This window comes from Lontra canadensis, unplaced genomic scaffold (genome assembly GCF_010015895.1).
Source record: "Lontra canadensis isolate GAN:19392208 unplaced genomic scaffold, GSC_riverotter_1.0 scaffold104, whole genome shotgun sequence".
NCBI classification, from domain to species: domain Eukaryota; kingdom Metazoa; phylum Chordata; class Mammalia; order Carnivora; family Mustelidae; genus Lontra; species Lontra canadensis.
The window spans coordinates 6,576,565-6,592,928 of record NW_022631098.1 but is presented as its reverse complement, the minus strand read 5'-3'; the positions used below and the strand labels follow the sequence as shown (position 1 = coordinate 6,592,928).

General features: G+C 57.1%; 1 protein-coding gene across 2 annotated transcripts in view; it reads left to right on the top strand.

Moving 5' to 3' along the window:
- Positions 1–15,057, top strand: part of DRD2 (dopamine receptor D2) — a 58,678-nt gene extending 43,621 nt beyond the window's left edge. The window contains exons 2-8 of one of the 2 annotated variants that reach the window (XM_032838405.1): positions 2,513–2,819; positions 7,705–7,814; positions 8,846–8,982; positions 10,106–10,296; positions 11,156–11,242; positions 12,797–13,124; positions 14,792–15,057. In XM_032838405.1, the coding sequence (XP_032694296.1) occupies positions 2,535–2,819; positions 7,705–7,814; positions 8,846–8,982; positions 10,106–10,296; positions 11,156–11,242; positions 12,797–13,124; positions 14,792–14,985 (1,332 nt within the window). In that variant the 5' untranslated portion in view covers positions 2,513–2,534 and the 3' untranslated portion in view covers positions 14,986–15,057. The remainder of the gene's footprint in view (positions 1–2,512; positions 2,820–7,704; positions 7,815–8,845; positions 8,983–10,105; positions 10,297–11,155; positions 11,243–12,796; positions 13,125–14,791) is intronic. The other variant, XM_032838407.1, reaches the window with a different exon arrangement.
- The last annotated feature ends 1,307 nt before the right edge of the window (positions 15,058–16,364 follow it).

Genomic DNA, 16,364 nt, shown 5'->3' with positions numbered 1-16,364 from the left:
CCATGGAGGGTGTTTTGAGGATAAATGAGATAATACATATATTGCATGATATATATGTATTGGAGCCAACTATCAAACCCCCTGCAGGTGTATAAAGTGATGTTGTAGGCTGGCTCTGGATTGTGAACAGAAGCGTGAGTCTGGTTGGGTGTTGAGAGGGGGTGGGGTGGGCTAGACAGGAAGCCACAGAGTCTCCATCAGAGGCCACTGGCCCCGCAGAGAGGGACTGAGGAAGTGCGAGGGGAGGCAGAAAGAATGTGCTGGAGCCTCTGTGTCTCCAGGCCCCCGACAGTGCCTGGCACATTGCTCTACGGCTATCGGGCTCGAGAGGTGCTGACTGAGAACAGGAGGGAGCAAAAGGAGCCCCTGTTGCCTGATGGGTATGTGCTATGTGCTCCAAGTGGGAAGACGGGCCGTGGGTTTGCAGAGGGCAGCACCGCTGCGACACTGGGTTTCTCTACCTTAGAGCTGGAAGATTAATTGCACGTGGGTCATTTCATGCCACCCCATGTGGAGTTAGGTGTTGTGCCCTCCCCAGAGACTCCAGACTGGTGGTACTAGATAGGACACCTTCCACACTCCTGCTGAGAAGCCGCAGAGCAGGTGTGTCAGACGAGGATGAGGGTGGAAGGTGGAAGAAGGTGGACAGACCCTTCTCCAGAGTCCCCTCTCTGACCTCTTGTAGCTGGTGCACTTCCCTCCCTGATTCGGACCTGGAACCGCATTCATCCCAAATGGCATAAACTAGTGGATTTCCAATCCCGTGGGGGTAGCAAAGCCCCTGGAAATCATAGTGCTTTGTGTGGAATGCCTTGAATTCCTGATAAGCTGCCTCCCATCATGGAAACTAGGGACACTTTTGTTAGCAGGAAAGCAAGCTGTATTATATGTGTGTTATGTTCCAATCACAACCCAAACACAGGGGAAAGGAAGGGATGTCAGGCTCATCGGTGCCCGATGCAGCTCAGGTCTGCCACTCAGGCTCTCTTGCTTCCTGTTCTCTCTTCTTCCAGAGCCCAAGGCAGAAATGCAGTTTTCCTCTACACCTTCTCTCCTCATGTGCTCCGGCCCCTCTCCCATCCCACATCTACGTAATGAGCAATTTCCAGGATAATGACTTACAAGTTAGCTACCGATCCTAAACACCTCTCCATTCTCATTGCTGCCACTGTCATTCAGACGACCACCCTCTCTTACCTGAATTACAGCCACAGCCTCCCCCTCTCCAAGGTGCCCCCTACACTGCAGCGGTCACTTTTCTAAAACACCAGCCCAGTGGTCTTTCCTCGGCGCCCAACCTCTTAGGGGCTCCCAAGCTTATGAGACCCACTCTGACCCATGAATTGCCCTCTGGTTTCATTCCCCACCCCACCCCCATGCCTTACATTTTTAGCCAAATAGAGTTATTGTCTGGTACTGTGTTGTATTCTCTCTAGCTGCAATGTCTCCCAATCTCTGTTGTCTGGCTGATTTCTCTTTTTACTGCATCACATGACACCTCCTTCAGGAAGTTCTCAGAGCTCTCTTGCAGAAACTCATCATCTCTTCCTTGGGTTCCTTTAGCCTCCCAGCTGCTCTCCTGCCACCTGCTTGGCACACCCTTCCATCCTCTATAGAGCGGTCAGGAACCTTCTGTCTGGGAGCCATATCTGATCATGTGGTTCCCACTGCCCTCTGAGTCAAATCGATTGGCCCTTGTAAAGCCTCCTAGGGCCTTGCTCTGGCAGCCTCCCCAGTTCCACTCATGCCGAATCCCCCTGGGTTTCAGCTGTCCGGAATGACTCTCCTAAGCTTTCCACTGGGCACCTGCTCTCTCGCTCTGTCATTTGCTTATGATGCTTCTTGTGTCGAGACCCTTCCCTGGGCTCCCAGCTCTTCCCCTGCTGAATTCCTACGCACCTTCGGGTGTCTGTCAAACGTCACTTCTTGGGAAAGTCTTCTTTCCATCCTTAAACTAGGTTAGATGTCTCTCCTGCATTCCATTTCCTAGTGCCCACCGCTTGATTCACTAGCTGTTGTTTCTTTTAGAATGTGCGCCAGAGAACCATGTGTATTGGTCCCTGCCCCTGTTTCCAGCACTCCATAGAACAGTGCTCACTACGTCTTTATAGAATTAAGAATGAATGAATGCACACTCCTCTTCTTGCCCCTAGAAGCTGGACCTTCTCGCTACCTTGTCTCAAGTGTCGGGTGCCTGGGACATGCTTACTGTTTGTGGAATAGACGAATGAACGACCAGCTCTTTTCAAGCTCATTTACTCTATTATACTTAAAAAAAAAAAAAAATCACACTTGCTCATTTGTTTTGCCATCTGCAAGGACTTGCCAGCAGCGTAGTGGCAGCGGGCCCCAATGTTGTAAGAAAATTGGTAGATTCAGAGCTGACAATCTCGAGGCTGGAGACTGCTGCTAACTGCCCGGGGTTGGCTTTAGCTCTGGAGCCTTCCCGGGGGAGGCGGCATGCTTGGGGAGGTCCTCCTGCTCACTCCCTGTGTCCGTCTTTCCTGGCCAGAGCCTGGCCACCCGCTGCCCTGATGGATCCCCTGAACCTGTCCTGGTACGATGATGATCTGGAAAGCCGGAACTGGAGCCGGCCCTTCAACGGCTCGGAAGGCAAGGCCGGCAAGCCCCACTACAACTACTACGCCATGCTGCTCACCCTGCTCATCTTCGTCATCGTCTTCGGCAACGTGCTGGTGTGCATGGCCGTGTCCCGCGAGAAGGCGCTGCAGACCACCACCAACTACCTGATCGTCAGCCTCGCGGTGGCCGACCTCCTGGTGGCCACACTCGTCATGCCCTGGGTCGTCTACCTGGAGGTAGGTCCTCCCTGGCTCCCACCGACAAGTTGCCTGGTGTCTTCTCCGCTGGCCAGGCCTCTTCCTCCACCCTGGGCTCAGTTTTTCTCCAGATAAAATGGGCTGCTAGTTCCTTAGCCATCCCAATGCCCCGTTTGAGAGTGCTTACTAAGGGCCATGCTTCGTGTCCTGTCCTCCATGTGCCACGTCTCCCGTGTGGCCCTCAGAGCAGCCCTGCGAGGTCACTGCACCACGGACACCGGTTCACGGGAGGTGAGCTGGGTGGTCGGAGAAATCACTCAGCTGGCGGGTCCCAGCTGGAGCTCTGTCGGGCCCCAGGTTGGCTTGTTGGATCGTGCCGGCCATGGCGGTCCTTGAGGAGGGTCCTTAAGGAAGGGGATGTTCATGCTTCCAGGCCGGAAGCTTCCAGCTCTCACTTCAAACTTCCAAAGCCAGGCTGCTGCTCTGTGTGCTCCTTATCCCTCCCTCCTCCCCCAATTTGGTCTAATGCCTGTGTCTGGGACCCCCAGGCAGGGATGTCTGCACCCTGTGCCACAGCCCCTTTGCTCAGGAAAGTCCCTAAGGGCTCGGCTAAGACAGAGCCCAGCTCTGCATCTGAACAGAGAGCAGGCAGCCCCCACTGTGGTGCAGGCACTGTGCCAGGCCTGTGCAGACACAGGCTCCACACTCATGCTAATCCTGGGAGTTGACACTGTTCTTCTCGGCTTATAGAAGAGGAAACAGAAGCTTTGAGAAGTTGCCTGTCCTCACGCAGATCGCACAGCAAGGGGAGAAAGCACTAAGGGAGAAGTCCCTCACGGTGGTGGACATTTCCCAGAGCTGCCAGGCAGACATGGGAGGGTCTGGGGCCTTGGGTCCTGGATCTGCCCCTTTCTTGGCCAAGGACTCTGGGGTGGAGTCTGGGAATAGACTGGCCCTCGAGGGAAGAGCCAGTGCTAAGGTCACTCAGATCGCTGGACAGGTACCCTCCTGCCTGGGCAAGAGAAGGACTTACCTCTGCCACAGAGGCAAGTCCCTGGCAGAGAGGGAAGGTCTTTCTGTTTTTAAAGGAAAACATGAGATTTTGTTTGCTTGAGCAGAGGAGATATCTAGGAAAAGAAGCTGAGTGGGGAAGGGAGGTTGGTCCAGAGTGGCCCCTCTCCCTGTCTCCCAAACAGGTTGGAACATTCAAAATGAATGTTAAGGAAGAACCCAAAGAAACAAACAGACCTAAAATCTACAGACGTCACAGGCAGGGGCTCTGCTTCCTCTGTGACTCTCATGTCTGTGAGGGCCTCTAGACTGTCCATTCACGTCCTAAAGGCCTGTCCCTGAGGAGCCCTTCTTAATCCTGAGGCCATTCCCCTCCTGTTCACTCTCAAAAGAGGGTCCCAGGCCTCAGGCCGTCTGGGAAAAATGAGGGGTGAGCGGCAGGGCGAACAACCTCTCTGTGACTCGCTTTCCTTATGCATACAAAGGGGACGATCACAGTGCCTGCTCATGGCATTGCCGGAGGTCTAAGGAGTTAATAGAGTTAAAGCGCTTAGACTGGGAGGGCACGCGTAGAGAACAGTACGTAAAAGTCAGCGTGGCAATGGCGATGAAGCGGAAGATGATGGTAGTAGGTATGCAGCACCTGTCCTCCGGGCGAGGGCCCTCCCCGTGCCCGGACAACCAGGGCCCCTCTACCCAAAGGGAGCCGTGCTCTGCCTGCAGCTCAGCACGTGGCTCCTGGGCTTCCAGATTGGCAAGCCCTCCCCAGACACTATGGTTTAAGGCCGTCTTGGGGCTCCTAGGCATCTGTAAGTCCTTTGACCGGATATTTCCAAATAGCTGTGCATTATTTTGGAGGGGATGCTCAGTGTTTTCTGTCCCCAGAGGGTGGAGAACGCTGTCTCAGAGCACTCTGACTTTCCCATCACGTCCCTGCAAAACAAGAACTGGACCATGAGTCCTACAAGATGTCATCTCAGACATTTATGGTTCCCTAGAGACTTCCCCAAGTAGAGTCTCAGCCTATCCCAACATCCTGCCAGAGTGTCCTTTCAATCCATATACTCTGTCTTCTCTAGGAGACACCCTTGTCCAGAATTTCCCCCTGGTCCCCAGGAATATTAGTGCCTCTGATGGCCCGGCACAACAGGGCATATCTAACGGGGGACCGGGAGTGCATTAGTGATTCTGCTTGGCACAGGGAAAGCGCGCTGGTTTGCAGTGAGAGGACAGGGGTCGTTTCCCAACTCTGACACTTTCCATCTGGAGACAGTCCTGGGAGAAGGGAATCAGGATCACTTGTCCGCATTTTGGCCTCCTCACCCTGTGAGGTGAGGGTTCACTAGGTGCGTTTTCCAGGTGGGCAGATGAGATTGAGAAGGGAACAGGCCCAGATTGCCGTTCTTCACTCATTCAGCAGGGACTGAGCCCTGCCGTGTCCTACAGCATCCTCAGGGCATCGCCTGCCATCAGCGAAGACCCGATAGGACCACTGTAGTATAGCCTGATGGTGGCGACAACAGAGCCGTCCCCACAGAGGATGTGGGAACAAGACTTGGGGGGGGGCACGTGGGGACAAGGAATTCTTGCAGGAAGAAGTGATGCTTCCAGAAGAAGAATCCAGGGGATGGGGCAAAGCACTTGCATTCCCGGCCGAGAAAAAAAAAAATAGGCAAAGCTGCAGAGCAGGGTGTGGGGGTGTCACTGGCTGTGGGTTTAGAGGGGCAGTGGCCCTATCACTAGCTTCAGAGTTTTGCTGTCACCGTCGATAGAGATGACACATCTCAGTGCCTGACACATAGTCCCTGCTTAACACAGGCTGATGATGATTAGTATTTTGCCGAGCCGTCTTATGGCTCAGCTTCATGTGGACATCGAGGTCGATAAGCGATGTCCAAAGGCGCTGAGTCCCAGCCCTGGTGCTGTCCTAGCAAACCTGGGGACAGGTCCTCCCTCTGCCACTAAATCACCAGGTGACCTTGGGCAAGTCCACATTCCTCTCTGACTCAAAGCTTGTACATCCCCCCTTGCAACAATAACCTCTGCTTTCGCGCTTTATGTGCACTTGGTCATTTGTACATAGGTGTCTACTCTTGTGACAAGCTAGATGGCCCTTCCCAAGGCGGTTTACGAGAGAGCATAGGACGTGCTCCCTGAAGAACTGTTCTCAGCCCCAGGCGTGCCACACACGTACTGAGTGTGAGTGTCAGTCCCCTCCCCGATGAGCGGGCATAGCAACCCTGTCTTGTGCGAGCGTGAGATGCCCACAGGCCCACAGTGGGTGGAGGAGGCCGCCAACAATTTCGCTTGAGTCTGAGTCAGCTGCCCTCAGGACTGTGGAGGAAAGCCCTCCCTTCTTCTGTGCTCCAGAAAGGCCTGCGGGGGTGGGGATGGAGAGCTCCCTAATGGCAGGAACTATGCCAGTACCATTCACCATTGTACCCCAGAGTCTAGGACAGAGCCTGGCACGTAGTAAGTTACTCATAAGTTTCTATGGCAAAGAAGGAAGGCCAGGAAGAGGGAAGGAGGGAAAAGCAGGAGGAAGAGGGCCCTGGTGTCTCAGACCTAGAGCCCCAGGGACATGGAAGCAGCGCTGAAGTACTTGCCTAGGGGTCTGCATGGTGGAGAGTGGGCCAGGTGGGCCTGGGGCCCTCACAGTAGTGCCCTTAGAGGTCAGTTCTGTTTACACCCGAAGCTCTCCATCCCCATCCAGACCTGCCATCTTGGGGAGCCTTGTGCTGCCACAGGGGGAGAGGCCCTGGAGTGGGCCGTGTGAGCCCAGAGAAGCCATCTGCCTGTCTTCTGGACAAGCTGCTGAGTCTTTATGTCCCACCACAGCAGCCACAGCTCCTGTCACTGAGAGTTGAAGTGCCAACATTTGCTTTCATGCCTGGGAGCAGAACAGAAAGGGCAGCAGGGAGAATGAGCACGTCATCAGTAGCCCTGTGGCCGAGCCGAGCCAGGAGAGTGGGTCCTGCCCTGCTCCAAGCCCCGGGGGGTGGCTTTCCAGCTCCTTTTCCTCCTGTTGGTAGAGGCCCAGGCTGGCTCTCCCTGTCCTGACTCTGTGCTCAGGCCAACCTGCGGAATGACTGTGCGTGCCTGTGTGTGTAAACAACAGGAGGTATGGGAGTGTGTGTGTGTGTGTGTGTGTGTGTGTGTGTGTGTGTGTGTGAGGGGGGAGGGATGCAGGATGCCCCTGCCAGGAGCAGGTGTCCTCATTCCTGGCCTACAGGGACATGTGGATACAGCATCTCTCCCTGCCCCCGCCTGCTGTTCCCACAGCTCAAGCCCCGCTTTTCTGTCCTGTGTTCTCCAGGTCTGACAAAGAGCACCACTGTCTTCCCTTTCAGAGCCATGGTCCTCACCGCTGTCTTTAACAGACATTCTCTGTGCCATGATTCTGTGCTCTGCACGGTGCTGCTCTGAAGGCACTGCCCCGCCCCCTTCCACCCCCCCCACCCCCGCCCTGGCCCCAGAACCTGGGCCCAGGCAGGATCAGAAGCTGAGCCGACCAGCCTTGGGCAAGTCACTGCCCATTTCTGAGGCTCAGTTTCCCCATCAGTGGAATGGGATTGCAAGCTCATCACACTGCTCTATTGCAGGTGAAGGCTTGAAGTAGTAGCGCTTGGTAGAAAGTTGCTCATCTTTCTTCTAGCTTGGTTCTTGGCACCAGAACCAGGTGTGTCTAGGAGGACACACCTCCTAGGTGTTTAGGAGGAGAGGGGACTAGGGACAAGGGCCTCAGGCTCCCCCTTGCTGCCCCACTTCTGCCCCAGAACCCAGCTGGAGCCTCACAAGACCCCCGCAGCTGTCCTCTGAGCCTGCGGCCTGATCTGCCCCAGGAGAGGTGAGCTATGGGGCCGAAGCTCATCTCCCCATCTGCTGCCCACCCCTTCTGGTGCTTTGTCCCCAGGTGGTGGGCGAGTGGAAATTCAGTAGGATTCACTGTGACATCTTTGTCACTCTGGACGTCATGATGTGCACGGCAAGCATCCTGAACCTGTGTGCTATCAGCATCGACAGGTGAGCCCAGCCAGGGTGGGAGGGGGACCCAGGGCGGTCACATGTTGGGCTTCCCCAGCTCTCCTGCAGGGGTAGGCTCTGCCTGTGAGGCTGTACGGCTGTGCCTGCGGGTCTGTATGTTTGTGCATGCGTGCATGTGTGTGTGCACATGTGTATGCACACACATGTGCAGGGGCCCGTGTGTCTGGCTGGGGGAGTACAGGCCGTCCAACAGACAGCGAGGCTACCAAGGATAACCAGACAGCAACTGGTAAAGACAAAAAAGCTCTTAGTTCTGGCTGCAGCCCTAGCTCTGTCACTTCCTATGGACATGACCTTGGGCAGAGTGTGCAAGTCCTCACAACCCTGCTTTGTCCAGAAATCAAGGATGCTGACACCTGTCTGGGTGGGGCTGCTGTGTCTGGGTGAATTTCACATCCAGCACGGGCCTGAGAGGGCCCAGGCCGTGCTCAGCTTGCCAAGCTATAGCCTTGGAACCTTTCATTGATTTGCACATGCAGGCCACGGAGGCTCCCAGAGGCCCTGGCTCTACTCCCTTCGTGGGGTTCTCGGAACATGAGATGAATTACCCTCCGAGAGGTGCGGGGTAGAGGAGTACAAGGGACTATAAACAATTACTACTGTGGTTCTCTTCTACCAAATGGGGCTTCACTCTTGCTCTGAGGGGCCTGGCTCTCAATCCATCAGCAAACGCTTTCACCTTCTGGGAGCCCAGCCCAGGTGTGGTTTTAGAGGTGCAAAGACCCAGAGCCTGTCCCCTCAGACACCCTACAATCCAAGCAGGGAGACTAGAGTAATAGATGAGAGGGCCCAGGAGTAAACAGTAGCTGGTCAGCCATGAAGCTCTGGAGGCTGTGAGTGGGGTCATGAGAAAGGAGTGATGTAGAGTATCTACATCTGGGTGGGCTTCATGGAGGTGACAACCGTCAGTCCCCAAGGTGCAGGGCGTCTCTGGTGTGTACCTGCTGTGGAACAAGGGGTCCCCGGGCCTGCAGCCCAGACTCAGGGTCCCCCGGCCCACGCCCTCGCAGGTACACGGCCGTGGCCATGCCCATGCTCTACAACACTCGCTACAGCTCCAAACGCCGCGTCACTGTCATGATCGCCATCGTCTGGGTCCTGTCCTTCACCATCTCCTGCCCACTGCTCTTCGGACTCAACAACACAGGTGAGGCTCACCTCGGTCTGCCCGGGGCTCCACTGGCCTCCGGCGCGGTACTGCCAGGAAGCCGAGCCCCTGGTGCAGACACAGTCTCCCCGGCCAAGCCTGACTCTGAACTGTACCTGGATGGGCCAGGGAGGAGCAGTAGCTCAGGGCAGGGTGGGGTTGGGTGAGGAGTGGGGGTAAGGATTCGGGAGGCTGTCTGGCCATTTTGAGCTTTATTAAGTTGAAGCAAGTCAGACAGCCGCACAAACTACGTGTATATGCGTGTATGTGTGTGTGCGTGCACTGGGTGCGAGGACTGGGCTCCCCCACCCTCAGCGATGGTATCTGTGTAAGGAGGCTACAGCCCCCGGGCTGGCCAAGCCCCGTATAGCCTGAAGCACCTGGGACAGGGAAGGTAGGAACCAGCAGCAGCTAGTATGGCGCGCCTGTCCCTGCCTCTGATACCAAGCAGGTCCTGGGCCTGTTGCCGGCCCGGACGTGATGCTTTCTCTCACGGGGGAGGCCCCGGGGGTGCGGAGCACCTCTGCAGACCGTCAGGGGGCAGGACACAGTGAAGCCTTGCCATCTAAGTCTTGTGGGAATTCCAGGAAGCTGGACTAGGGCTTGATATGCTCAGCTCAATCTGGAAAGGCCCTGAGTTAGAGGACGGACATCGGCTAGACCAGGAAGGGAACTTGGAAGCCCGCTGGAGCCCAGGCGGGTTCAGCACATGGGACCAAGTTTCCCTGTCCTAGAACTGAAAGGTGGCAGACCTCCCCCAAGTAGACGGGAAGGGCGCAAAGAAGGGATTACTCTTTTAAAAGAATTTCCTTCTGTCTTTTTTTCTCAACACTCCTGCTCCACGTGGGTGTTCACGGATGGCGAAAGGAATAATGAACTAAGGAGGGAGCATTAATGGAAAAGCTTGGAAGCAGCTTAGCTTTTTTGTTCAAGGTTGTTTTTCAGTCTTTGGTCTACACCACATGCTGGTGTCCATCCAGCATTTCCAGGTGCCTGCAGATGCCCAGGCGTACTCTCTGTCCCCTTGCTGCGCTCTGTCCCATGGAGGACAGAAAGGTCTCTGGCGGCAGCGCTCTGGCCCGCAGGGCTGCTGACACCCCCTCCTTGGCTCTCCTCCCCCCAGACCAGAAGGAGTGCATAATTGCCAACCCCGCGTTCGTGGTGTACTCCTCCGTCGTGTCCTTCTACGTGCCCTTCATCGTCACGCTGCTGGTCTACATCAAGATCTACATCGTCCTCCGCAGGCGTCGCAAGCGGGTCAACACGAAGCGGAGCAGCCGGGCTTTCAGGGCCAACCTGAAGGCCCCGCTCAAGGTCCTCAGAACCCCCTCCCCTCCAGGGCCCACCCCCCACTATACCCAGAGGGCTGGCCCATGCTCAGCTGGGGGCTGGGGACACAGGGTCACCACGACAGGCTGGGGTCTAGGCTGGAGGGTTTCCCAGCACCTGGGCAGGGCTAAGTCCACAGGTGGCGACCTCCAGGAGCTGCCTGGGAGATCTGGGTCGGAATGTACCTTCCTTGGCTCTTCTCCTTCTTTTCCCATCACTTGTCCTTTCCTCACTCTGGCCCCTCTCTCCCTGTCCTCCATCTGTGCTTCCCTTCCTCTCCTTTACCTTCCATGGTCCCTGTCCGCCCCTCCATGCACACCTCCTTCCTCCTCCCCAGTTTTTTCCCCCTCCTCCCCTCCCCCTTTATTTCATTCGCTCTCACCCCTTACGTCTCGTGAGTTCTCCCCTCTGCTCGGCCCTCCCTGAGGAAGGCAGTGTGAGGGCATCAAAGGAGCCAGAGTTGGGGGTTAGATGTATCAGGTTCAAGGCCTGGCACTCCCACCTTTTTGCTGAGTGACCTTGGGCAAGTTGCTTAACATCTCTGAGCCTCGGTTTTCTCATCTGTTAAATGCGAATCATAATGCCAACCTCTCAGCGTGGTCTTAAGGATTCACTGTGAGGGATATGACTACGCCTAGCATGTGCCCACAAAATCAGGGCCTGTTTGTCCCTCATCCTGCTCACCATCTCTCCTTGTAGTACCAACCATCAGTCTTACGTTTTCAGGCCTCTACCCTCCTACTCTGCCCTTCTGGAAGCCCCTGTGCCCAGCCTGACTAGCCCACACTGGGTGTCTGTCCCCAGCCCCTGCCCATCATGACCAGTGTACTGGCTCACTCCACAGGGCAACTACACCCACCCCGAGGACATGAAACTCTGCACCGTTATCATGAAGTCCAATGGCAGTTTCCCAGTGAACAGGCGGAGAGTGGTAAGTGCTCAGGTCAGGGACCCAGAGCCAAGTCTTTCCGCCCCGAGGGAAACCCACCTGCCAAGATTCTCGGAGATCTCACCAGCTGGTCAAAGGGAGGAGCACCTCCCAGGCTCCCCAACGTTGTTTCCGTGGGGGCCAGACTCCCCACGCACACCTCCCGGGCAGGCATGCAGCGAGACGGCTGGGTTCTTGCAGTCACAAATAGGCACCAGCCCAAGACGGTTGGGAGAGAGGACTTAGCCATAACATAATAAAAATAAGAAGTATGGCTCTTACTATTCATTGAACACCCACCGTGTTCCTAGTAGCTCATCAAATCCTCACAGTGACCCTGAGAGGTAAGTCTTATTAGGCTTACTGATTTTAATTTTACAGAAGAGGAAACAGAGGCTCGCAAAGGGGAGGTAACTCACCCAAGGCAAAGCTTTTAGTGAGATCATGCATATTTGAGCCCAGGCCTACGAGACCCCAGAATCCACACGCCGCTCTGCCGTTCTTCCCACTTGCCTGTACTGCGTTCCTATGGGCAGGTTCTGGGGCTGGAGGCTGAGCGTGGGGGTGGAAGGGGGGCGGACGGAGCAGAACAGGCTCGGGGCTTGTGGGGAAGTGCAGCCTGTGCGTGGAGCCTAGAGACGTAGAGCAGACCCCGGGCTCTGCTCAGTGATGACGGTGGCACCAGGGTCCAAGCAGCTGGTGTCCCCTCCACAGCTGGGCCACAGAACCCGCACAGGGCCCACACGAAGTCCAGGGCAGGTGTCTTTGGGAGGCAGGACCCCCACCATTCACCTGCACGGCAAGGACGGGACGCCAGGGAGTCACTGGATGGGATGGGTGCCCAACGGGGATTCAGAACCGGACCTGGGACAGCAGCACAGATAAACCACCCAGGTGCAGGGCCAGGCGACACTTCAGAAGTTCAGACTGAGACCCCAAGGCAGGGAAGAACCTGGAAAGCCATGAGTGGACCCCCAGCAGGGCCTCCAGGTCAGCCCAGCGGGAAAGATGCAGGGGGCCCAGCGGTGAGCCCTTTGGTATCCAGGTCCATCTACGAGGAACATGTGGAACCTACATGTGAGTGCCAGTGCAGGTGCCTCGGGCCACCCTGGCAGTGAGAGCAGGCAGCCCTCTCTGCACTTAGAATGCGGGCTCCCGGAGGCGGGCACTGAGGGTCAAGCAGGAGCGGAGTCCCTGTAGCCAGCTCTGTGCCTGGCATGTGGCACTCAGTGCATGGGGCTCAGTCAGTAAGAGAGAAGTGCTGGGGAGTAGGCTCCCACAAATGGTTGTGGGGTTATTAAGGTTCCATAAAGATTGCTGTGGGACAGGGGCTGGGGATGACCCTAGAGGCAGGGACTTCTGTGGGTCCTGGGTCCTATACCCAGACCCTTCCTGCCTCCCAGTGATTGTGTTCATTGCCTTTCCAGCAGAGTGACCCTGGGGTGTTGGCAGGAGTCTAAAGGAGTATAGGGAAGGGCGAGGGGGTTCCGGTGAGTCTGGGTGCCGAATGCCTGAGAACTGGCCTGCCGTTACCCGGAGCTCTCTTCCTCTGCACAGGAGGCTGCCCGCCGAGCCCAGGAGCTGGAGATGGAGATGCTATCCAGCACCAGCCCCCCGGAGAGGACCCGGTACAGTCCCATACCACCCAGCCACCACCAGCTGACCCTCCCCGACCCGTCCCACCACGGCCTCCACAGCACTGCCGACAGTCCCGCCAAACCGGAGAAGAATGGGCATGCCAAAGACCACCCCAAGATTGCCAAGATCTTTGAGATCCAGTCCATGCCCAATGGCAAAACCCGGACCTCTCTCAAGACCATGAGCCGCAGGAAGCTGTCCCAGCAGAAGGAGAAGAAAGCCACCCAGATGCTCGCCATTGTTCTCGGTGAGTCAGGCCAGCCCAGCTCTGTCCAACCATTACTGAGGAAAGGAGCCATCATGGTGGCTTCCATTACATGGCATCCCCTTCCTGACCATGGCTGGCAGGCCATGGGACTGGCCCTTGCTCGGGTGCAGGCCACACCCAATGACATACCCTGTTAAGTAGATTGTAAAATTATGCTCATTTTACAGATGGGAAACTGAGGTTTGGAGTAGGTGTATAATGTGACCAGTGAAGACCTATGATTTGAATTCAGGGAGTCTGACTTCAGAATCTGTGAGCTTGACCAGTCTACCATAGTGACCCCCAGAACCTCCAGATCCTAGACACGTCCATTCTCTCTCTGGAGTCCCCTCAGCAAGAGATAACCTCTCAGGGTTGTGGTGATGGTCACATGGTGGTGAAAGGTGGAAACATTTTGTAAAGTGCAAAGTAGGGCACACGGGTTAGGGGTTAGCAGTACGGTTTTGGGAATGTTGTTCTTGTTGAGGAATTGGGAAATTCAGTTCATTTCAGCTCACCCAAGACCCTGTGGGACCAGAGCTGTGAACAAAGAAAGGGGACCTGGGTGAGGGGGGAGGCCCATCTGAATGAGGATGTGGCTGTCAGCCAGGCAAGGCTCTTGAATAAAGGTCTCCTAGAAAATCAGAGTCAAAACACAAGGCTGGAATGATGTAGGTGGTTGGGGGCAGGAGGAGCTGCTGTGACTCAGCCTTCCCTGGGGCACCCAGGGCAGCATGGGACACCTTTCCACACTCACCTTCCCCTTGGACCTCGACAGTCCTGTGACACGAGTGGGACAGGTGTTACCTCCCAGCTTTTGTGAATGTGTGCACAGGGTCATAGCAGGTTAAGGGACGGACTCTTGATCACGTGGCTGGGGGTGACAGAGGAAGGTCGGAGTTGGAGGGGTCTCGCTGCCATGCTGGGTGCCTGCGGGACATGGTGTGCTCACGGTACTGCCACACTGAGCAGCAGGTCCAGAGTCAGACAAAGCCGACAGGCGGGAGCTCAGTCTGGGTCAGAGTGTCCCCAAGCAGGAAGTAGCAAGAGGTGTCCCCTAAGGGCTGGGGGAAGGCACAGCGGGAAACTGGCCGTTGGGGGACCTCAACGGACTGGAGTTCAGGTCTCAGCTTCGTCACTTGTGAGGCGGCCTTGTGTACCTCACAGAGCCTCTGGAGCCTCAGCTCCCTGTCTTTACTCCCCAGGGACGCGGAGCCTGAGCGATATGCAGATCTAACTCTCCCTTTTGTCCCTCGGGCTCAAACTGTTCGTCCCCCACAGCAATGACCAAATGCTCCACTTCCAACTGCTGAAGAAGACTTGTCCTCAGAGATGACCAGAAAGTAGAGTAGATATTTCCATTTCTACTGACTTGGGTCTGAATGTGAACCTGGTGGATTTGTTTTCAAGCCATTCTCCTTCCCTGTGGGGCAGGTCTTATTATACCCATTTGACAGATGAGGAAGGTAAGGCTGAGGGAAGTAAAGTTACCTTCACTGGCAACGGGTGTCCGTGACAGCCCTAGAACCTGAGACCGGGACTCCTCCTGCAGTGCTCCTGGGCCCTGGGCCTGCGGCTCCCAATCTGGGTGCCCACGGAGTGCAGGCCTGCCCTGCCCAACCTCCCCCGGGCCTGGAGGCCAGCCTGACCGCCGCGCTCTCCCCCAGGCGTGTTCATCATCTGCTGGCTGCCCTTCTTCATCACCCACATCCTGAACATCCACTGTGACTGCAGCATCCCGCCCGTCCTCTACAGCGCCTTCACGTGGCTGGGCTACGTCAACAGCGCCGTGAACCCCATCATCTACACCACCTTCAACGTCGAGTTCCGCAAGGCCTTCATGAAGATCCTGCACTGCTGACCTGCGGCCACCTGCACGGCAGCCTGCTTCCCGCCTCTCCGCCTGGCCGGCCGGCTCGCACTTCCAGGGAGCCGCGGGCAGGGTGGTGGGGGGGCGGGCGGACTGGGCCTTCTCTTTGCTTGGCTCCACGCCCCTCCGTGCCCGCACACCCACACTCTGCCGGGGTAGTGCTCGGGAGCCAGGCACTGTGCCGGCCCGCGGGCTGGACCCCTGGCTCGGGGGCGGCTCACGGAGCCCCCCTCCCACCTCGAGGCCCCCTCTCCTTGGCACCAAAGATGCAGCCGCCTTCTCTGACCTTTCTCTGGGGTCCTGGGTTGCCAGGGCCAGGGGCACGGCTCAGAGACCATGCTTTCTGTTGGGTCTGGCTCCGTCTTCACAGGCCGATGCTGGGGCGGGCCGTGGGGAGGGATGGACAGGTCCCACTCCACAGGGTCATGCCCCGGAAGCCAGAGCTCCTGCCAAGGCCCCAGGCAACTGCAGTCCTGGGAGCCCCATGTAAATACCAGACCACAGGGCGAACCCCAGAGGAGCCCAAGCCAAAAATCTTCGCTCGCTCCCTGTCCTGCCTCACAGGAGCGTCCGTTCCCCCAGCAGTGGGGCCCGCCCCGCCCCAGCCCGCTCCAGCACCCACATGGTTTCTGTACCTGCTGAGGGCAGGAACCCGGGTCATGAAGGGCCCCCAGGAACGTCTGTGGGGAGGGGGACCTCCCCCAAGCCCACTCTGCCACCTCCTGACAGACTGGGTTCATCCCTTCTCGTAGCAACTTTGGGGCTGGCCTGCAAGCAGGCAGGGAAGGTGGGCTTGGGACCACATCTGGGCCTGGGCTGGGGTGCTGGAGGGTCTTTGGGGGGCTGCCTCCTGCCACACTCTGCCACAAACCGCCTCTCTTTCCCTTTGCCTCTTCTCTCTCCCGTTGCCTTTCCCTTCCGCTATCTCCACCTTAGGGAAGCCCGTGGCAAGGGGACTGCGGAGTGCCACTTGGCCTGGGCTGGCCCTGCCCTGGGGGAGGAGGGGAGGCTGCAGCTTGGGAAGCCCCTGGGCCCAGACTCTGTAACATCACTACACATGCTCCAAACGAATAAAACTCTGACAAGAGTCACACGCGAGGCCCCCCGCTTGCCTTCGTCCTCCACGGCAGGTGTAGCCGAAGCCCCCGTGTCTGGGCTGGGATCAGAGTCGGGGAGGCCTTCTGCAGCCCCCTCCAGAAAAGGGTGACCCTGACTACGGCCACCAGGCTGAACACTGGGGGAAAGGAAGAAAGGAGCTGCTCCGAGGCAGACCAAGGAGATGTGAGTGCCTGCGTCCCCCCCTCGCCCTGTCCTCGCCTCCTGAGCAGACAAGAACGCCCTCGGCCCAGCCCCCCAGGTGGTCCCGAACC